This window comes from Rhincodon typus, chromosome 1 (genome assembly GCF_021869965.1).
Source record: "Rhincodon typus isolate 14 chromosome 1, sRhiTyp1.1, whole genome shotgun sequence".
Lineage (NCBI taxonomy): Eukaryota > Metazoa > Chordata > Chondrichthyes > Orectolobiformes > Rhincodontidae > Rhincodon > Rhincodon typus.
In genome coordinates this window covers 104,651,275-104,674,216 of record NC_063332.1, presented here as the reverse complement: position 1 = coordinate 104,674,216, position 22,942 = coordinate 104,651,275, and the positions used below count along the sequence as shown (strand labels likewise).

The window sequence follows — 22,942 nt, the reverse complement described above, 5'->3', positions numbered from 1 at the left end:
AGAGGCTGGATAATCTCGTGTTTTCTTTGGAGCAGAGAAGGTTGACATGATAGAAGATGTTTAAGATTGTGGGGCATGGACAGGGTGAATAGAAAACAGCTGAGCCCCTTAGTCAAAGATCAGTAACAAGCAAACACAATATTAAGGTGAAAAGCAAGAAGTTGAGGGAATTTAAGGAAAAGCATTTTCACCCACAGACGGTGGGGGTCTGGAATGCACTGCCTGGGAGGGTAGGTGAGACCAGCAATCTCTCAACCTTCAAATGTTTATCCAAGTACTTTTTAAAGTACCACAACATTCAAAACATGCGTCTAGTGTGGGAAAGTGGGGCTAGTGTAGTTAGTATATTTTTGGCAGTACAGACTTATGGTCCAAAAGACCTGTTCTGAACAATATGATTCTGAGTATAGATCAAAGATGTAGACATTAATTTGGGTGATCTACAACGCCCCCAATATTTTGTGTTGTCTGCAAACTTACTAATCAAAATACCTACATTTTTATCCAAATCATTTGTCCAATATATTACAAACAACAGCGGTCTAGTCAGAAAAACACCTCTCCGCAACTACCATCTGTCTTCTATAACCAAATCAATTTTGTATCCAATTTACCAACTCACTGTGGATCCCATGCGACGTTGTCTTTTAGATGAGGCTACCATGAAGGATCTTGTCAAATGCTTTAGTAAAGTCCATATAGACAACATTCACTGCCCTACTCTCATCAATCATCTTTGTGAGTTCCTGAAAAAAACTCAGTCACGTTTGCGAGGTAAGGCCTCCCCCGCATTACACCATGCTGACTACTCCTAATAAATCCAGTTTTTCCAACTGCCTATAAATTCTGTCCCTAAGAATCTTCTCCAAAATTTTCTCCAATAACTTCTCCATTAGCTTAATATGGCTTCAACTTGCAGCATTTTCCCACTGATTGATTTTGGAATGAACCTATTTGATTTAGATTAAGAATCGAATTGATGGATTAACCCCTTGTACTAGTTTTACTCTAGAATTAATCCTTTAGGGACCATCATGATTTAAGATACTTTTTGAGATGAAGAAATCTTTGCAGTAAGCCTTTGTGAATTTGATATGTACTTAATAACTTTTGTTCAGTTTTCTCCTTGATTTTCATTTTCAGGTTGCCATTCACATTTGTGACAAAAGAAGTGGCAGAAGCAACTTGTGAATGTCTTTTGGCACAAGCTGAGGAAGCAGAGAAGAATAGCCAGACAAAAGCTGTCACAGAACGCATGATCCTGGAAGAATTTGGACGCTGTTTAATGCAGATTATAAACTCGGCAGGAAAAGCTAAAGGAGATGCTTGTGCTCTGAGTTGCTGATCCACCAATTGCTGTCCTGTGGAAATTGAACAGGAAAAATGATTTGGGAAAACTCAGCTGATGGCTTTTCTTTACATTAAAACTGAAGTGTTTTGGGATTGCCATGATATTTTACAGCTATATGGTTAGCGAACTTTCAATAAGTCAGATTGTTCCTTTTTGGCAGACTTTGTGTGCATTGTCTAACTGAGGTGCCTTTTTTAAACTTAATGCTTAGAATACAGAGTAAGTAGATTTTATGATGTAAAATCAGTGTGTGAATATGCAAAACTGTTGTGAAGAAGACACTGTTTTCATGCTAGTGGTGACATTTTATATACTTTCCATCCCTCTATGCAAGGTTGCTTTCTCTTTGTTGACCACCTTTTCCCCAGGATGTTATTGCCACTTTGGGCATTCTGACCCCTCAGTGAAAAGTTTCTGTTAGCTTGTGGTACGTTCTGTCTCTGGATTTGACAGTGGAAGATCTGAGTACTCTACCTACAATTAAAGATACCCTCAGAAATTGCTTGCCAAGAGCATTTTGAGGGTCAAGTTTTTGACAATGACAATTAAAAATGTAAAAGAACCTGAGGATGGAAATAAGATTTTGTGTGGCTGAAAAGCTTTTGCATTACATATATTTTTCGTGTTAATGTAAATGTGTGTGTCTCGCCTAATGAGATGCATCATCAATAATTAAGTCACTTGGTCCACAGCACTTTGAAAATCTGTAACTTACTGTGTGCTAGTAATGAATGGACTGCAATGGTGCTTTATCACACTTTGATCAACTGAAGGCTTTGCCCTATATCGGACATTGCAGAATTCACGTATGTAGGTATAACCGATTAACATTGATTTTCACCATCACCATTTTGTAGACCTCTGAATGAAACTGCTATTTAAGATCATATGCTGGCACTGTGGAGTAGGTTGTCTGTGTATATGTGTCTCCTTTGCTCGCCAAACCCCCCCTTCCACTCACCACCACATCACACCCTCACACTTTTCTATTATGGCCAATAGTGCGATGGGGAGCTGCCACATCGAGGCACAGGCACTTGCCTGTCAAAGAGGAGAACAGTAAAGAGCTGTCCCTGGATTTTTACAAATAGTATTGGCAGAGGCCCAGAAACAAATTCTCCATTATGAACAGAGGTCAGGAAAAGGGGAGAAAATGCTAGAACAGTGATCTTTTATCTTTACAAAAAAGTCGAGAGAAACATAATCTTGTCCCACAAGGGTCACCTAACATTGTGGAAAAAAACAATTTTTAGGGTAATTTTTTTATGTAAAAGCATATTTGCACATCCTTTTTCTAAAGTGTGCTCTGTTGAATAAAGTTCCTATAACCATTTCAATGATTAACGAATGGAGGTAAGAGCCTGAAAGTGAGTGCTTCTCTTTGAACATGTCAGAATTTCCATTTACAATGACAGTGCAATATGCAAAAATTCAAGGCACACCTTTTTTAATCTTAAAACTATTTTTGAAAAGTGTAGGCAAAACTGATCATTTCCCTTGTTTTAATTTGACATTTTTTTAAAAAATGTTTTCTAAAGAATTACTACATAATTCTGCTGTAGAAAGACATGTTGCGGGTTTGCCTGTTTGAATCAAATTAGTAGTCAACTTCGTGAAATTTGGTACCAGCAGTGTACAGTGTCCTAATCTTCACAGAATCTTTTTGTTAATTACTGCTATTTTCATATAACTTGAGGAATAGTCTGTTAACATACAGAACGACAAGGATGTTTTTAAAAGGTATTTTTACAGAATGTTAGAACAGGGTATTTGATGCTAATTACAGTCTATACCTGCCTTAGATTAATTATTCTGAGTAATGGTGTATAAAATGTATATTAATGGATAAGTGGTTTCTCAAGCTTGTACTTTATCAGGTTTCAAGAGGGGAGAAAGTATTGTCTTTCTCTACTGTACCAGGAATTGAAATGCTATACAAATTTGTATATATTCTGTTTATTTAGTTTCTGCAGCTGTATTATGTATATTTAAATATTGTACACAAAAATACTTTTGGTTATCTGAATGGAATTCAGATTTACGTGTGTAGATTGTGAAAATAGTGTGGATATTGCTGTGGGTGTTTTACTGGTTTTAATTTGAAGGTGCAGTTTCCATATCTTTCTGGTGTCTTCTGTACTTCATTTTATGTAACAAAAAAATTTCTTCACGCTAATCAAATACAATGCCAGAAGCTTTTTGTAACAACCCAAATATTAAATTAATTAATTGCCTTCTATGTCACCTTTGAAAGCAGAAGTATACTTTTATTTATGTTAAATCCATTTGTTCAGACTTGTATTTCATGCAAACTGGGAAGCCTATGAAAGATGTAAAACTTAAGGTAATACTGTTTGTATTTTTGTATTAGTGATTTAAATACCCTGTGACAGCATAAACTGACAGCCAGATAAATGGGCATCAATCCTTGACTGGATAATTCGAGTAAGCACTTCAGAAAACAACCATCACGTTTGGATATTTCAAACAAATACTTCAGGATATACGTTTTCAAGTTAAAATGTAAAGCAATATTTGTTCTCGGTACTGTCTGTGATGCTAGTAATATAACTTTCTCAAATGTATTTGTGCTATAACTATTCACTGCTTGAGGAGATTAGACATGACAAAATGCATGATTCTCAGTACAGTTTATTGACTACTGTCATTTTCCCAGCTAGACAGGTTCAAGAAATGAAGTAGTCTGTTAACCCTCCATTTCAGGAATTACTTCTGAAGAGCATTGTAACAGCTTGTTATGATGGTAAAGGGTCTGTCTTAAAGTATTTGATTGGGTATTGACTTTGAGATCAATTAAGAACGAGTGCTTAAATAACAACACCAAGATAATTAATATTTTAAAAATTAACTTTAAAGTATATATGCTAAAACACCAGCCTGTAACCTTTAATGGAAGAAACTTCTTCTAAAGACTAGACGTGTTTTTTTTTTTTGCAGTGGGTGGAATGGTGCAACACATTGGAATAAGTAGTCTGTGGTACAATCAACTGGTGGGTATGTATTCTTCATTCTCTGATCTAAGTTTCAATTTCCCAGCTGTATTTCTGGCCCCACAGAACATCCTCTACCTGCACCTGGGCAATTTCTACCAACTGACTGGTGTCATTCTGTTGTGACACAATGTGCAGGTAACCCTAGTACTTGCAATCTGTGCATGATCCAGGGGAATAAAAAATGTCATAATTTCCCAAAAGAAAGATTGGAGAAGATGTTATCTGGTTTAACCTTTTTACTTTGTCTTTGAATTTTCTGTCATTCTTTTGGTCTGTGCACATTCCTTTCTAGCCAAAGGAACAGTCAAACAACTTGATGTACGTGAGAAGCGAGGTTTTGACAGTTTTCTTTTACAGATGTCATTCAGCTTTCTGTGAATCATAAAGTAACTGAGATTTGACTTTCATTCTACCCTGTCTGAAGCAGTTTGTTAAACTTGTCTACTATTTAGCTCCACTGACAGTTATTTCTGGGCCTCTTTTTCAAAAAGAAAATCCAAAATAGGCACTGTGTACAAGATACAGATTTGTGCTTCAGCCTTCAGTATTGTAATAAAACACCAAGCACCACTCTCTTCCTGCCTATCCCCCGAGGAGAAGAGGAGCAGCAAGTTCTTGAATGCCTTGCAACAGCTAATTCAGAATGGCATTGGCAAAGACTTAGGAAGTGGTTAACCATGATTGGTACATGGGGCAGAAGCATGTGGTGGAAGGATATTGTTCCTTTTATAGTAAACACTGCTTCAAAAGTCATGCAAATGTTGCTAGTTCAAGGTCTCCAAACATGGGGGAAAAAAAAATCTTACTTTGTGGTCCTGTTGTGAATTTCATTGATAATAGATCAGAAATCGAAACCTTTTTCCTCATCCTACACCTATAACTATGCCCTGTCTCCTTTTAGTGACTATTGACCTTTTAGGTACACCAGACTGTAAATCACGTTAACAAAAATTATTCCGTAATATGATTTGAGTTTTTTTTAGAAGTATTGACTGGATTTGCTTACTGTCCTAACAAATCTGATTAAATCATGATAGTGTTACTAGTTGCACTGCGAGGGAGGGGTATCAAAAGACTGGTGTGTGAAGTATTTCAATAAAATAAATTTATGGAGGAGACGTTATATTGCACAACTTTCTGATATCATTAAAGGACAGAAGAACATTTAATCAATCTTAATGTTTCTTTTTAAAGGTTATCTAGTCACTTCTATGTTGCTTCCAATGCACAGCACTGTAAAAGTGACTATTTCTATGACACTAGGTCACAGTCTGACTGTGGAGCAACAAAGAATTTTCAATTGCTCTACATTGGGGTTATCTCCCACCGCTTGAACTTGACACTGTTCTGGCACTGATGCCAAGCTGTTTGTCCTCCTCTGAACTTTAAGGAAAACTAACTTCACTTCATTATGTTCTGAGAAACTGGATGTTCTAATTTCTGTTCTATAATATTTGAAATTTACGGTTAGGGGTGAAAATTTGCATTTGTTAAGCACACTTGGTGTGCTTATGACAGAGTATGAGTTTGCAGTGCTCTGGTGCTGCTAACTGTAAAAAGGTATCTGTGCTTCAGATTGATAATGGCAAAACAAAACGTAGACCATTACATTTTCATTTGTGTTGCTTTCCCACTGCTGCTTTGTGGATTAACAAACCTTGTTACATATAATGTAGTATACTGAAACTGATCTATTTAATCGCAGCTGCCATCAGAAAGATTTCTGACTGCTGCATTGCTTGATAATCTGTGAATGTCACATTTGTTCAGCACAAATTTCTGTGGAGAATAAATACATTGTAACCACCCAACCACGGGATTTCTAATTCTTTATCCTCCACAATGTTCATTATTCCTCTCACTTGAAGGGAATCATCACCATGTTAACCGTCACACACTTACTGACCACTGTGACCACTCTCAAGAGATCTGCAGCATTTTCGATTTTTGCTTTTCTTGACGTTGGTAACTTTTGGAGAGAAATCAAGATTGGATCAATTTGATTAATGTCAAATCATTTAACCATAATGGCATGTGCTTTTAAAGCAACAGCCACACAATCAGTATGCTATTAATAGGATTTCAGTATCTCAGCTGAAAAAATGTACTATGGTCAGAATAAATCTGAATCAAAATGTGTTGCTGGTGCTAAGCACCTGTTGTAAGGTTCATTGGGTGAATAGGTACTTGATGATTTTTCACTTTCTGAAGCTTTGTGTTAATTTCAATTGTATCTGTTTATTAGAAACTGATTTTTGTAATGTACTTATGCCAATTTTATATAAAAATTGCTGCATTTATAATAAAAGTGTAACTGGCCACTTGTTTTATTGCTCATTTATTTTGATTTTAGCAATATGTCAAAGACTGTGTTTTGGAACCTTGCCATTTAATACTGAATTTTTTAGTCTCCACAATTTAGAATGATTGGATAAAGGACAGACATAATATGCAAGAGGCAATTGAGAAGAAAATTTTAAAATATGGAACTGATTTTTATTATCACAGATGGTGACAAACTTGCTCTAATTTCCAGAGAGTACTTTTTTATGGCAAATTTCTAGCTTGTCTCCAGATGACTAGAAGAATAACCTGCGTATAGCCTTCTCAGCAGTGACTTAAAGGGCAACTAGTGCATGTTGTGGCATGCATTGTACAATATTTTAAACTGAAGAATATTGCAATCTCTAAAGACCCATGCCTCAGTTGAATTGAGCTTCCCTGCTGTAAAGTAAGAAAGATCCTTGTGAAACAGAAACTTTCATAACTTGATGCTAACTGAGAAGAAAACCATTACCCCTTATACAACCAATATGTGACGCACTTCTGGAATATCCTTTACTCGCATTTTAAGTTGAAAATTTAATAATTTAAAATTCCATACTGCACTTGTGCTTTGCAGCACACTCCCTGCAGAGTTGCAGTCTTCAGAGGAAAAAGTCCCAAGTTTTCTTCCCAGTTTCCATATGGTTCGTTTGTTTCAGAGTTGTAATTTCCAGTGACCATCAAAGGTCCTTTCTCTCAGTCTTCCAAGAAATCAGGTTGGCAGAAAGCATAGACCAGGTTTCTGTGCTTGACAGGAATGACTATTATTATGAGTAAACATAATCAAGCTATGGGTAACAATTACTAACTGTTGGTATATAATTCTACATATTAAAACTCTGTACCCTCCTTATAAAAATCTCACCAACCTATGTTTTCTTTTGCATGTGTGTGTATTATGGATGGAGGGAAAACCTGGAAGAGCAGTTCAGTAGTCCATGGTCAATAGGCTTTGCTGATCAGAGGCACAGGGTGACACTTAAAAAGGTCTCTATCTTATCACTTCACAACGTACTACAATTGCTGAACGTAAAAGTTAGTTTTCCTCCAGCTTAAAATGTCTTTTACTGTAGACAACAGAGAGAGCTCCTAAGCATTTGGAGTTCTGAAATCTTCTCACTGTCTCATTCAGCTACCTGAGATCAATCATAATACAGGCAGGCAGAAGGCCATTGTCATCAATAAGTGATTATTAGTCCACAGATCAGTTAGTTACTTGTTACTAGCTGAATTTCCACTTGTACACAGCTTTTGGGTCCAGCTTGTCTGCACCTTCTCCTACCATGTCTTGAACCAGTAGCGCTGTGAACAGTGCTTACAGTGAGTTTTATAAAAATAGTAAATTGTATAGTTTGTGAACTAACTCAATGATGCTTTAGTAATCCAGAGGTCCTGCTTAATATTCTGCAGGTTAAATCCCACTACTGTAGCTGAATTTAAAAGCAACTAACATCTGGGATATAAAATTTGTCTCTGTAATTATTGTAAAGATCCAATCTCAACAATTAGAAAAAATATTTAAGTTATTTACCATAAATAATCTCCATCTTGTTGGCTCCCTTGATTACCTCATGAAAAAGCATATGGATCAGGAATTTGATGGGTTCATTCACTTGCCTGCATTCTGTTAGTGAAGGTAGTTGAATTACTTTGGCTTAGATCTTCTGATTGGTTGCAAATTAATTCCTTGAGGAAATCCTGACCTGTGTATCATGGGAAACTTAAATTTCTAATGGACAGAATTATGTCATTGAGCCTCTCTAAGAAATTTTCTGTCACTGACCATAACCTTGGATTCATAGAAATACACACAAATTTGCACCATGATACTCCTGTTGTTAACCACAGGCCTAGTCTCCCCAGTCTTACTCCTCTCACCTTGCACACCACCTCACCATTTCACACTCTGGATTCAGTAGCTCCTTGGTCTGGCAAATTCCCGTGCAAATTCCCTGTAACAGGCTTTGGCATGGGGAGGGATGTGTTGGCTGGGTGCAGGATCATGGTGTGGGGGGAGGCGGGCATGTGACTTAAAGACAGATCTGTCTTAAAAACTGAAAATAATGAGGTGAAGACGAGCATTAGAGGCATACGTCAGTTTATGATGAAAATGCAACTATAGCTTCACTGCAGGATTCAGGCTGAAGTCACGATAGGACAATCCAAAGGTTCCAGCATAAAAAGGTAAGTGGCAGTTTCAACCACGTCAACACACTTGCTTCCACACTGTCGCTGACTGGAAGATCTTGGCAATTGAAACTATTGGTTCAGGTTCCTGTTGCTGATTTCTGTCTCATGAATTATAACGTATACGGTGCATATGAATAATGGATCAAGTGTGGTTAGTCTGGGCTATGATACCATATTTCACTACATAGACTTAAATGGATATTTAGGTAAAGTATTGATGGTCACTGCTGTATAAATATATTCCACTGTAACCTAAGGAAAAAGGAGTACAGAAGGAAAACAACTTTTCACATGACAAAATTTCATATTTAAGACACAAATTAGAAACCAGAGCAGGCCATTCAGCCCCTTGATCCTGCTCCACCATTCACACTGCTTTCACGCTTAATTAACAGATTTACCCCATTACGTTTTCCTAGCTATCGTGCTGAAATATCAAATGCCCTTGAATATTTAGGACCCAACCTTGGTCACCATGCAAATATATAATTGAAATGGCTATTATATTGTACATATTTATTTGTTTATGCTATTGATTCAACCACAATTTTTATGAATGCTGCAATGTATTCAGATGCAGAATTTTACTTGAATCTTTTTATCGTTCTTGCAAGCTCTCGCCATACCTTCTGCTGCACTTTTAAATTTGCACGTTACGTCCTTTCTTGCCACATCTAGTGATCACTTTCTATGTGGCTACCCGGCTTTGTTACCTTTTGTTCCTATTTAATTTATTTGTTAGCCATAGTCAGGCCATCTTTCCTGTTTAATTTGTGAGCCGAACAGTTGATGCAATTCCTCTAGGCACTCTTTAAATGTTTGCCACTGCCTGTCCAACATCATCCTTTTTAAGTAAGGTTTCCAATTCATCATAGCCAGCTCAAACTTCATACCATTTTGTTTCCTTTACTTAGATTCAGGGTTATGGTTTGAGTCTGCTAGTCACATACAGTCTATCAAATGGCTATCTGTGAGGTAGGTGAGATACTTGAATTTGATCATTGTAATTTGGGAGAACGCTATCTCAGAGGTTTGTAGAGTCAAAATAAACTTTCACTTTAAAAGCACAATGTTAAGAGTATGTATTTTCTCTGTTTTCAAATGGCCAAAAATCATTGTCCTTTGATCTGACTTTTAGCTCAATATAATTTTGTAATTTTATAAATATCATTTTATAATTTTCTCCGTATTAATTCTACTGCCTTGTGAATTGAGCACCTGACCGAATTTGGTAGTCAACCCACCAATGTCTACTGAAGGAATGAATTTGAGGTAAACTTGATTATTTGTTCCATAACACAAATTCCTGAAGTCACCTGCTGACTTCCCTGGTTGTGCACAGAAAATTTCTGGGTGAAACCATTTTTTTTAATCACTGATTTTTGTAAAATATTTTCTCCAGACTTGGGAAATGTTGCAGCATTATTTTCAAAGTTGAAAGGATCGCAGACCCAGTTGCAATTTAAATGTTTTCACAGCACTGACTATTTGTACTACGTCTCTATCCTCCCGCTACAATTCATTCATTCAATTTTCACATCCTGTCTGTAAGGAGCCTAAAGTTCAGCAACCGCGTAAAGTTTGATACTTCACTGAACACAACTTTCCTTGATTTGAGAAAAGTGACAACTTCAGGCATCAGATCTAACACCTTTGCAGAATCTCCCCTCATCTTAACCATATCACGTTGGCCTGGAGGCTTAGATCACCATAGGCAGCATCGAAATGTCAAATAAGGATTTAAACAAGCAGTTCAGAAGGATTCTTACTCAAAATGAATTCACAATCTTGGCAACTTTCAGTACGTGAGAAAAGTTCACAACTTTCCTCACGAATGCTTGTGGGTAGTTTATGCAATGGTAATTGACAAAAGTGGAGAAATTGAGATCATTTCTGTAAATGCAACAAAACCTGCATTGCACCAGACATAAAAGCAGAAGTTGTTGGAAAAGCTCAGCAGGTCTGGCAGCATCTGTGAAGAAAAATTAGAGTTAACGTTTCGGGTCCAGTGACCCTTCCTCATGCACCAGGCATGGCTGATGACCAATAGTACATGGTGTTCCTTAGGAGGCCTCATATTCCTACACTGCACACCACCCTTCAAAATTGAAAAGCTTTCACTTTTTCCACTTTACAAGTGGTTTATTCTCGTTTCACAACCTGTGCAGTTTATTTTTGATCAATGGGGTGAAGTTCCAACTTTGCATTTGTGTGAGTTCACAAAGATTTCACTCCTTTTCTTCATGTCCCCTTTGCCATTGCCATCCCTCTGACATCAATGACCTTTGACCCTTCTCCATTTCAGTTGGGCCCTTTACTTTATTGTTCCTTCTGTACCCTCACAGCACATGGCTCTCGTGTTTCCTATACCGTTGTGAGTCTTGCACCCTCTTCATAGCAAAGCCAGAATGACCACGACTTGCCATCTACTCTTCTAAGTCCCAGACTACTCTGCAATTGTTCCCATCACTGTGAACATTCCCTCAGCAATTGAATATAATGAGTCCAATCCCCAGATGTGAGCAGCCCGCAGTCAGAATGATGTCCTTAAAAGCTCCTGGATTATCTGTAATCCACATTCCCCACCCTGCGCTGACTGACTGTGGCCTGATCCCCAGTCTGGCTTCATAGCACAGTTTTGAATGCCTGCAGCCCACTCCATGGCAGCCCAACTGACTAACTTGCAAGGCCTAGGCTGGCTTTATTTCTTATTTTTATTTTGTTACTTTTTTTAGAAAACTTTTTTTTTTATTTTTGGCCCAATTCCCAAACTGCATTGGTATGGATCCTCAGACTTGAGTTGCAACAACCTTCTGACTTATCGTGGCCAACCCCTTAGAGGGTACATGGCCCTGGCTCCAGACAGACTGTGGTGGTATCCTTGACTGACTGGAGTCCACGTTCTACCCCCAAGAGACTCTCTCACATCACCATTCTCTTCAAACACAGGCTGCGTGCTGCCATGTTTGCTGCTGTCATTTTCTGCACCAATGACGTGTCCGCTCCCTATAGGACATTTACATGTACTGTTCACTGCTTCCTTTCAACAACAAGCTTCCTGTCCCTCCCTCTGCACAAAACAACTTTCAGTAAGCCATGAGCTTCCTGCTCGTTCATTTGCACTATATAGCTCACAAAGGCAGAAGTTGCTGACTGTCCATGTCTGCCAAAACTACCACTAAATCAACAAGTGATGCCTGAACCTGCTAAGAGAAGCCATCTCAAAGTCAACAAGTGATCCCGGAGTCTGGAACCTGATATTCTGAGGCTGCTGCAATGCAGTTGCCCAGTTGTGTGGATAGAGGGTCCAGGGTGACCTTTGACATTGACTCTGCAGTAACCTGGTGTAGTTGAAATGGTTCCATGTAAAGTTAAGAAAAGGAAGTGACTCAGGATCAAACTTTACAGTTACCTGCTTCCGTTTTCTGTTGAGTGTTTGAAGCTTCAGCTTTTTCAACCACAGAGAAATAACTTGAGAAGCAGAAATTTATTCCAATCAGTTGTGTAATTAATTAGATACAAGTGCAAGCTAACAGGTTCCTAGCTAATTGATGGTGAGAATTTGATACAAATAAGGGAGCACTTAATTGTAGGAATTTTTCTTAATGGCAGGAATCTGATCTTTGGACTCTCATCCAATTAAGTCATCACATTTGCCATTACTTTCACCACCTCAGAGAGGGGAAATCATCTCCTTTTAGTCTAAGAGCTCATTGACTCCAGGAGACCATTTTGAGTAAACAGTTAAAAAAAATGCCTGGTGTGAATTTGATTGTCCAAGCCAAAGGGAGCTTCCCGCTATGAATCAATTCAGAACTTTCCAGGAGCTGTGTTGAATAAGTAAAGGTCACCTGACCCTCGGCAACCATTTTAACAATTCACCAGTTCTCCAACTTCAAGTATAAAAACAGTTCTGAAATTTCTACAAAAACAGAGCATCTACATTTGAAGTTATGACCATTCAGATTTGAAGTTATGACCATTCACATTTGAAGTTATGACCAGGACATGTCTTCATAGGAACACAGGAACACAGGAATTAGGAGTGGGAATAGGCCCTTTAGCCCCTTGAGCCTACTCCACATTGGATAAGCTCATAGGAGTTCTGGTCTCAACTCCACTTCCCTTCCTTTGTCTCATAGTCCTTATCAACATACCCTCTCTGAAGGTCCATACATACTGCTGTGCTGACGCAGTCACTTCCAGTTTCTCCAGCGACTGACATGCCCAGTCCACAGCAGCTGAAGACATTAGATGGAATGTAGACCTTACTACCCTTGTCTATCAAAAATCTATCTAACTCGGTCTTGAATAAATTGAATGATCCAGGGTTGTGTTTCTCCCCATCTCCATCTCTTATTCAGCTTATTCAATTTTCACAGGTTTTGTCTCCAACAATTTAATTTTCTTGCTTGTGAATTGCAGACTGCATGATTTATAAATCATTGCATTTATCTTCATCCTGCTTAGGTTCAATGGTGAACCTTGAAATATAGCAAGTCGCTTACTGGGAAATGCATGTTTTTATTTCCAAAAATGTACTTTTTCATAAAATATATAAAAATGCATTACATGATTGTTCAAAGTTGACATTGCATAAAGTATAAAACAAATATTATTAAACTTGATTGACAAGTATGTTGCAGACGGTTTGAGTTATAGAGAGAGGCTAAATATGCTGGCACTTTTTTCCCTGGAGCATTGGAGGCTGAGGGGTGACCTTATAGAGATTTATTAAATCATGAGGGCATGGATGGTGGGGGATGCCCAAGGGTGGGGGAGTCCAAACAGGTACCCGATTTTCCCTAGTGTGGGGGAGTCCAAAGCTAAAGGTATAAAGTGAGAGGGGAAAGATGCAAAAAGGACCTGAGGGATAATTTTTTCATGCAGAGCATGGTGTGTGTATGGAATGAGCTGTCAAAGAAAGTGATGATGGTGGGTATAATTACAACATTTATAGAATTGTACAGCATGGAAACAGACCCTTCAGTCCAACCAGACAATGCCGACCATAATCCCAAACTAAATTAGTCCTACCTGCCTGCACTTGTCCCATATCTCTCCAAACATTTCTTATTCATATACTTATCCAAATGACTTTTAAACATTGTAACTGTACCTGCATCGACCACTTCCTCTGAAGGTTCATTCCACACACGAACGTCTCTCTGTGTAAAAAAAATATTGCCCTTCATGTCTTTATTTTCTCCTCTCACCTTTAAAATATGCTTCCTAGCCTTGAAAACCACCACCATAGGGAACAGACACCTGCAATTCACCTTATCTATACCCCTCATTATTTTATAAATCTCTATTAGGTCATCTCGCAACCTCCTACACCTCAGTGAAAAAAGTACCTGGTAAATCTCATCTGAATCCTCTCCGGCTTAATAATATCCTTCCTATAACAGGGTGACCAGGACTGGATACAGTACTCCAGAAGAGGCCTCACTAACATCCTGTACAACCTCTACATGACATCCCAGCTCCTATACTCAAAAAATCCAAGCAAAGTAGGCAAGTGTGCTGAACACCTTCTTAGCCAACCTATCTATATGTGATGCAGACTTGAAAAAACTATGTACCTGAAGCCCTAGGTGTCTATAGAGCGCAGGTGCTCTACAAAGTGGTCTCCGAGCCTCTGCTTGGTCTCACCAATGTAGAAGGGACCACATCGAGAGCAGCAGATGCAATAGACCACATTAGCAGATGTGCAGGTTAACCCCTGTCTGCTGTGGAAGGTTTTTTTGGTTCCTTGGATGGGAGGTGAGGGGAGAGGTGCAGCACTTCCTGTTTTTGTTTTGCAGAAAGTTAAGGTCTGCCCCTGCAGGATATCTTGATGGTGCAGAGTCAATTGTGGCTTTGATCAAAATAATTATGTTTAGAGAATAATTCGTACGGCAGGTAACCGGAATTAGCTGATTTACTGTTGCAGCTAGCACAGACGCGGTAGGCCAAAAGGTAGCATTGTGTGCCGTAACCATTTTATGATTTTAAATTGACTAACTTGCTTCCATTTCCAGGAAATGCGGAAATTGCTCGGCAAAGTAAACGTTTCAAATTATTTGTCTGTAATAACAGTGAGCAAGATTTTGTTATTAGGTGAATGTTGGTTTTGATTTAGCAGAACAGCTTCCCGCGCATTTACTGCAGGAAGGGGGAAGGAGCTGGGGCTGTCCATCAGCCTCTGAAAGCCCGCCCCCCGCCTCCCGCCTCCCGCTTATATTGGGCAGGGGCAGAGGCGGCTCTTCCCTTTTCCCCGCCGGGACCTGAGAGCCGGAGCAAAGGTCTGAACATCGTCCGGTTCTTGTTGGGGGGGCGGAAGGAAGCTCGCCCGCCCGGTGTCCCGGGGTAGCCAGCCCCCGGGGGCACGGTCGGTGGAGTCGATGGTCCCGCTGTATCGGGGGGGGGGAAGAGGCCCCGGCCCGGGGGGGGGAGGCCGGAGTTTGTGGATCCGGGGCCGGGCCAGGAGACACAGAGAGAGATGTAGCTGTGGGTCGCCCCCCCGGGGGTGGGGAGTGTGTGTGGATCCGGGTTTGGGGGGCAAGAGGGGGTGTGTGTGTGTGGTGGGGGTGGCGGTGGGGGTGGGAGAGTGTGGGGGTGTGCGTGTGTCGGGGTGGGGAGGGAGAGTGTGGGGGTGTGCGTCTGTCGGGGGGCGGTGGGGAGGGAGAGTGTGGGGCTGCAGTGCGGCCTGAGGGTTGTCCCGGCCCGCGCGCCAGGGGCCCACGTGGTGGAGCGGCCCTTTGCCGCCCTCTGCAGGCAGCAGGCAGGATCTCCACAGGAGCCCCGAGGGTGGAAGAGGAACTACCCATCCCTTGCCTGGGCTAGCAATGACTGACTTCTCTTCACCTCGTCAGGCTGTTTAGGGATTTTCTTGCATTCGAACCTGGCGGAGGTTGACTTTAACACAGTGTGGAGCGGTGGCGGTGGTGGGGATGGACATAGCAGGCCAGGCAACATAAGAGGAGCAGGAAAGCTGACGTTTCGGGTTGGGACCCTTCCTTTCTGCTCCACACTTTGTTATCTCTGACTCCAGCATCTGCAGTTCTTGCCATCTCTGGTTGAGTTTACATCAGTTGTCTGATAGATCTGGAATTATTGGCTCCCCTACCCCTCCCTACTGTTGAGATCTCCTGGATTGTTCATAGCACACATCCAGCTCATTTGTTCTTGAGGTTGACTCGACAACCGTGCGGTGGGCAGAACAAGTCACTTTGTAGCAAGGCACCAGCACTGTCTGAAATTTATTGAAATAGAGTGATTACCCTAGGTGTCAGAAGACCTATCCCGTGAGGTCCAGTAAGATCGGATTACTTGCAGTGTTATGGGGCTACAGATTTGAATCCCACAATGGAAGATAGCGAAGTTGAAAATCTTGATTAATGGTGATTATATAACCACTATTGTGAAAGCCCACCTGGTTTACTAAGCCCACTCCCCCACGCATACACGTGTAAAGAGGAAGGCTTTTCTTTAGCTGGTCTGGCCCATGTCTCTAGAACCACTGTATTGTGGTTGACTCTTAACTGCCATCTAAAATGACCTAGAGAGCTGATTTAGTTCAAGGGCAACCTAAGAATGGGCAACAAATTTAAATTTTGACCACAGTGGCAACATCCCATATAAGAATAAAAATTCAGAGATTGGCAAGGAAGTCTGTTTGCTGACGTGATGAATAGGTTTTTCCCTTTGTGTAACTTGGAATAAGTTCTAAATGTAGTGAGGACAGATGCAGTGTGTTCTGTGGCTGCAATACTAAGTGTGAAACAACTATCTAAAGAATCATAGCTATCAAACTGGATCTGTTGCACATAGGGACAACACAACATGAGGAACAGCCCACTTGAATTTGGCCTCATTGATCCACTAGTTGGCAGATGAATTTATTCATGACAGAATTGGACAATGAGCTAAACCTTTAACAATGCTTTTCTGCTACAAGTACAGCATTGGCATCCAACTGACAAACTGTAGCTCACTTCCACTGCCGTCAATATCCTGAGCTTGATCACTTATCAGCAATTTAACTAGACCAGTATAACTTTCATCCCAGCCCTCCCAAGCCTTTCACTATCTAGAAGATACAAATGAGTGAAATGCTATCTTTGTGTCTTAGTTCTAACCTTTGGCACAAGTGGAAATATCCTTTTTAGTATCCACCTTGTCAGTTACTGTTTCATTCTCTAGTAAACGGACTAAAATTGTACATTATTTCCTAATTGCAGTTCAGGAGTGCCAGTGCTACACAGACTGTGGTTAATGAAGGTCGCTAGAGCTGGTTAGTAACTGCTGACTTTACCAGCATTTTTATTGGTGACAGCCTGATAATAAAAATTGATGGACCTGGTCCTGTTTTGAGTGTAATGTCATGCCAGATCAAGTGTTGTGATTCAGAACTTGAGCTTTTTTGCTTTGTGCTAAATAATGTTTAATAGTCTTCAAATATATAACAATCTGTTCTCTTCTGAAACAGCTAAAACCTGTGTTTTTTTTTTAAAAATTCTCAGGAATGAGAGAAATCATGATTTTCCTCGGAATGCTACATCCCGTAACACACTCTTTCAGTGATGTGGTCCTCTGATGGATGTCTGGATCATGGGTGGTACTCAATTGGTAAGATCTCAATACAAGCTTGGGTAGTTCCTGAATGTCACATGATAGACTTTAGCAATTGTTTTTTTTCGAAGTGTATGTAACTAGAGGATGTGTAGAATCCTAATCTACTGCACAAATACTCAAACCCACAAAATAGTAACAAACTTGTTTTGGCTTGCTATGTATATTATGTTTTTGATCAGATGCTGGTCTGTTATGAATTGCGGAGTTAGGAAGAGGGTGATGTTATGTAAATGCTACCAAAATGCCACCTATTTCAAGTGAAAACTGTACTGACTGTCCCTTTACTTGAGCTGATTTGCTTCTGGCATCCATGCATTCCTTCCACCCTCCTTTGTTTTCCCAACCCACCATGAAAAGGCAAAAGACAAGATTTCAGACATTTCTTGCAATCAGCTGTATTTGCTGTCTTGAATTTCATAGAATCCCTACAGTGTGGAAACAAGCCCTTTGGCCCAAAAAGCCCACACTGACCCTTGGAGCATCCCGCCCAGACTCATCAGAGAGGAAATCGGAGCACCCAGAGGAAACCCACACAGACAGTGGGAGAATGTGCAAACTCCACACAGTCACCGAGGGTGGAATTGAACCCGGGTCCCTGGTGCTCTGGTAGCAGTGCAAACCACTCTGCCACTCCCAAACTAGGTTAATTTCTGGCTTTCTTTGTAAATAGTGGATTTTATTTTGTTGGTCATGTTTTTAAATGTGAACATTGCCTTCTCTGCAGGTAACTTGTATCTGGCTGACATGACAAAACAGTAAAGCTGTGGAACAATCTGGGCTGTGTAAATGCACCAGGTATGTGTTGACCATTTTCTTGTAATGTCACAAAACAACAGTTTTGGAGACAAAAACAATCTGATTCTATATGTGGATCTACAGTAGGTTGTTAAATGCATCTCCAGTAGATAGGCTCAACAGAAAACATTCAGGTTACTCTGTGATTAAAGTATGATCACATAATTTTAGTTATCCTTTCTTGAAAGGAGAAGACTACCTGTCCTGCAAATATGAGGGTTTCCTGATAATAGAATATCCTTTCTTGTATATTAACAGAAGTTACTTGTTCTAAATTGACATTCTCATTTTTATTTTTAAGATTGACGATGGATGTCTTGACTAGGTCTGGGTGAATCTTGTTCGTACAGAGTTTTCTGTGGTTACGACATGCTGTAAAGGTACGGTGAATTCTGCAGTTTACAGACTAGACAAACCAATATGGATTAAAAGGGTGACTGCGAATTCTGAATTGTGCCCCCGCCCCCCCATGGTTGTGGTTATGACAGTCTCACTTCTATTTTTAAGATTCATCTGAATGTGCTTTAGGTTGCATCATCCTTGTGCACTTCCCCTGAATGGAAGTAAATGGGATTTTACTTAACGGTGTGCTCCACTCTTAATGAGTGCTTTCCTTTTATTGTATATTTGTCTGACGACTAAAGCTATAATTACTGCCACCCAGCTGAACATGTTTAAAATTTCTATTTTGTCATCTGTAATTTCTGCTTTTGCACTTGCAATTTTTTTGGCAAAAGTAAATGGTTAAGATGAATATGCATGTCCAATGATTAGAACATTTTCACTGCTGTTCACATCATGATTTTCTATGATTATGTTGAAAAGCTGAGGACGTGTAGTTAAGTAAAGTATCTTTTTGTTTTAAACATTGCAGAAAATCTTAAATAGCTTTTTAAAATGTTTACTTTTATTCGCTGATGTGGCATTTTGTTCCGTCAAGCATGTTTTTGTCTACCTACTAATGGCTTGGTTCAGGAGTTTGCAAATTGAAGATCAACCATGTTGGCATACACTCCAGGTGGAAAGGTATGCACGTAAAACTATGCTTCTACTGGGATTCTTGATGGTTGTACAGCACTGCTGGCTAAATTTAACATGTAATTCTGAAAGATGGTATATGTGCAGAATTGACCTGCTACAAAAGTGTCATTTATGCTGTGACTAGTGTTGGCTGATTTACTGTTTGCTTAGGAATCCTATGAAAAGATGTCAGTCTTTATATCCCTTTTTTGTTTTGGGGGGAGGGTTGATTTCTTCAATGTCATGTGTCATACAATGCAAATTGTTTGAGATTTAAATTGCACTGTTTTTAAGTTTTATGGTACCCTACAAGGATTTTACAGCCTTGCACTTTGTATCTCTTGGCTCTTGATGAAAGCTGTTCTCAACTCAGCTAAAATAGTAATCATTTACAAGAACTAGAGCAGCTTAACTGATGCAGAAGGAAAGCTATGGCTGGTCATAATGACCTCTGATGTCCCATTATGCAAGGGTGAACTGTAAACCATTTGAGAGGGATGTGCCTGACTGCCACTTTTTTGGAGGTAATTCTTAATATCTTTGCAGGGTGGCCAACTCTGGGTGGTATCTGAATGAAGGAAAACACTCCAGATGCGGGGGCTTTTTGTGTGATTGTACTGCTAGTGGTCCCAGCATCAAGATTTAGGAAGGTAGGATTTACATCCTTTTTTTGCTCTTGGTTAGACTGTGGTACAATTTTTGTACAGTGGACAATGTCATTCATGGAGGATTGTTGGTTGTGATGAGTCTCATGCCTTTCTGAGATTTGTATATGCAGAAACTTCAGAGGCTGTTACTGAGCCAACTTTTTTACCTTATGGTGGCTTGGGTGAAAAAAAATTTTTTTTTTTTTTTATAAGTACTTTATGGCTACTTTTAAATGTGTTTTGGAAAAATTGTAATTAGCATCATAGTTTCCAGAAAACTAGGTGGCAAGGGCACTTTGACTCCAATCAGGAATTCAAAATTATGATTTAAAAAAAGGCTTCTGAAGAAGGGTCCAGACCCGAAACATCTGTTTTCCTGCTCCTGATGCAGTTTGGCCTGCTGTGTTCATCCAGCTCTACACCTTGTTATCTCTGATTCTCCAGCATTGGCAGTTCCTACTATCTCTCTCCCCTTCAAAATAATGATGTTGCATTTAGAATTGAGTAGATACTGTAGTTTTATTGCATTACAAATCCATTTCCTTTTTGATTGTCATACTTTTTTTTTGAGATGTGGTGTAACATGTCTCCTTTACTGTTTGTATCCCTGCACTGAGTTTGCAATTTTTTTGGAAACTTCTTTAGGCTTCAGGTGAACAAAACTAGGTATAATTACAGATAGTCCTTTAAATTTTTCAGCCACTTGACTTTCATTTTCCTTTTTGTGAAATGTGCAGCTTAAAACAGTTCCAAGGTTTTTGTCTGTTGATGCTTATTATTTCTCTTGAAAAAGGTTTGGAGGACAAGCTGTATGACTACACGAAGTTATCATCATGAACAGTATATGGAGAGCTGCTGCAGTGCTAACCTTGTTTGTTGATGATCAGGTAAATGCATTTTATTTATTTTGCCTCCCGGAGGGACAGCTTGAATGAGTGATTATGATCTAGATGTTCATGACTGTCCCATTGATTACACTCGTCACTAACTACCCAGCTGACCCTGTAAGGGGCAGGATGATAAACATTTTGAAATGAGGGTACAGTCCAGAAATGTTGCAATGTAAAGGTTATTAGTGACCATTGCACTGTTCTATCTAGTGATTAATAGTACTTTTTTTCTAAAAAGCTGAACTGAATAGAAATCTGCATTTAGAAAAGTTTGACAAAGATATGAAAGCAAGTGATAGCTTGTGGAATAGATAGTCAAGGGCTCAGTTAATGACACTTGTTGTTTTAGTACTTCTCATGATTTCTTGTTTTTCATTTCTTTCATCCTGTTGGCAGGTTACACTGAGCCATTCAGCCCATCGTGTCTACTCTGCCCTTCTAAGACTGGCTGATTTGATAATCTTCAATAACTGCAGATTGCAACTAGATGAAAGTTTTTTTTTGGGTGAAGAATGGGAATCAATTGAATGTTATTTTTCTGAAACTTGGAAAAGAAATAAACTAAGCAAAAGTAGTTTGACTTTTTGTCATGGTTTTTTTTAAAAGGTTTGCTGGTCACATGATATTCAAGTTATAATTATTGATTTACTGTTGATAATTCTGACCAATAGCACATAATTTCATAACCATGGTTTTTAAAGTATATTTTGAGTTGATCTTGCAGTTCTCCCACTGAAGTTGGTGCTAATTGTCTTTGGCCCAACAGCAAGAAAGCTGAGCATTTTCCTGTGTCACATGTTAATTCAGATGAACTGGGTGCAGCCACATTAAGCCAAGACTTAAAATCTTGACAAAAGCATTCTGCCTTGGCACATTTTCTAATGTACCAGTAATACACTTTTAAAGGAAGTGATCAAAGCTGATGCTGCTGCAGGAGTAACAGCAGTTTCTTCAATAGCTAATTGGCTATATGTTTCTCTTCCTCAACATTTTTAAACCTCGTGGGAGAAGAGGTGTATTATTCTCCACTGCAGTTCCACACATGCTTGATGAACTGCAGCCTAATCGACGTCTTCAGGCACAACTAATCCTGCTCCCAGCTGTTGAGGTTGATTTGTAATTCTGGGTGTCAAGAGCAACTAATGAAATGTGTATTCTGTTGCACTGTTTTGCCTATGAGTGACTTCATGAAATCGCAAATTTCTTGGGGAGCCTTTTTAAATTACTTAAATGCATTAGTCTGGTTGTGGTTCTTGTAAACAAGGTTGATTTAACAGCGATATGGTCAAAGGGAAGGAATGTTCATTAGCAAAAGGAGGAAACAGGCATATCACAGCAAATTGCACTTGTAGAACAGTGAAATAACAAATAGCAAAAAAAGTGGTGTCAAATGACCAAAAGCTTGGTTAAGTTTTTTCTTTTGCTGTAATAAAACAGTGGGGAGCTGTTTTAAGGGGAATTCCAGAATTTAGGACCTTTTGCAGCTGAGTCTGCAGTCACCAATGGTAGAGCAACAAAAATTGGATTCTGAGTTAGTCTGGGTCAGAAACTGGTGTTGTTAGTCTGGAGACTAGGATTTGAATTCAGTTAAGTAAACCGGAGTAATGGTAACCACAAAACTGCCATCAGTTTTTTTTTTTGTTTTGTTTTGTTTTATTGTACAAGCCTAACTGGTTTAAAGTCCCTTTAGGGAAGGAAATCCTCAGGTTCTATACATGAATTCAGACCCACAACAATCTGTTTCACCATCTTTCTCCTCGGCCTGCACCCGAATGCTTGCCTTGGCCAGTGTTGCCAGCAGCTTGCAAAAGAATAAAGGGATAAATGGCTGATAGAAGCCAGGGTGGGAAGTGGCTGAAATGGAATAACTTTCTTGCAGTAGAAAGTTGAACTGTGGGATGAGGCTTTGAACAGGGATCAGAGCTTGGTTAGAAATGTAGAGGAGGGATTCCGGATTGGGGAAGGAGGAAATTGTGGTCAAAGTCTGTGTGATGGAAGCAGCAGGCGCACCAGAGAACCTCCATATTGCAGATTTGAAGTGTATTCACTATATTTTGACAACTCCAATGTGCAAACTTATACAGTTGAATG

The 22,942-nt window shown here is 39.6% G+C and overlaps 1 protein-coding gene and 1 long non-coding RNA gene across 7 annotated transcripts in view; both read left to right on the top strand.

Annotated features, from left to right (window-relative positions):
* lin54 (lin-54 DREAM MuvB core complex component) overlaps positions 1-6,684 on the top strand; it is an 81,536-nt gene extending 74,852 nt beyond the window's left edge. For all 5 annotated transcript variants that reach the window (XM_048617055.1, XM_020510075.2, XM_048616884.1 and 2 more), the window contains one exon: positions 1,144-6,684. In XM_048617055.1, the coding sequence (XP_048473012.1) occupies positions 1,144-1,345 (202 nt within the window). In that variant the 3' untranslated portion in view covers positions 1,346-6,684. The remainder of the gene's footprint in view (positions 1-1,143) is intronic.
* Positions 6,685-15,082: 8,398 nt separating this feature from the next.
* LOC109910823 lies at positions 15,083-21,425 on the top strand. 2 transcript variants are annotated; one of them, XR_007262794.1, is made up of 9 exons: positions 15,083-15,167; positions 17,106-17,158; positions 17,388-17,493; positions 18,224-18,294; positions 18,596-18,674; positions 19,235-19,320; positions 19,861-19,964; positions 20,755-20,848; positions 21,248-21,425. It is a non-coding gene; the product is annotated as an uncharacterized LOC109910823 (long non-coding RNA). The 2 variants fall into 2 exon arrangements; XR_007262793.1 differs by lacking the exon at positions 19,235-19,320.
* The last annotated feature ends 1,517 nt before the right edge of the window (positions 21,426-22,942 follow it).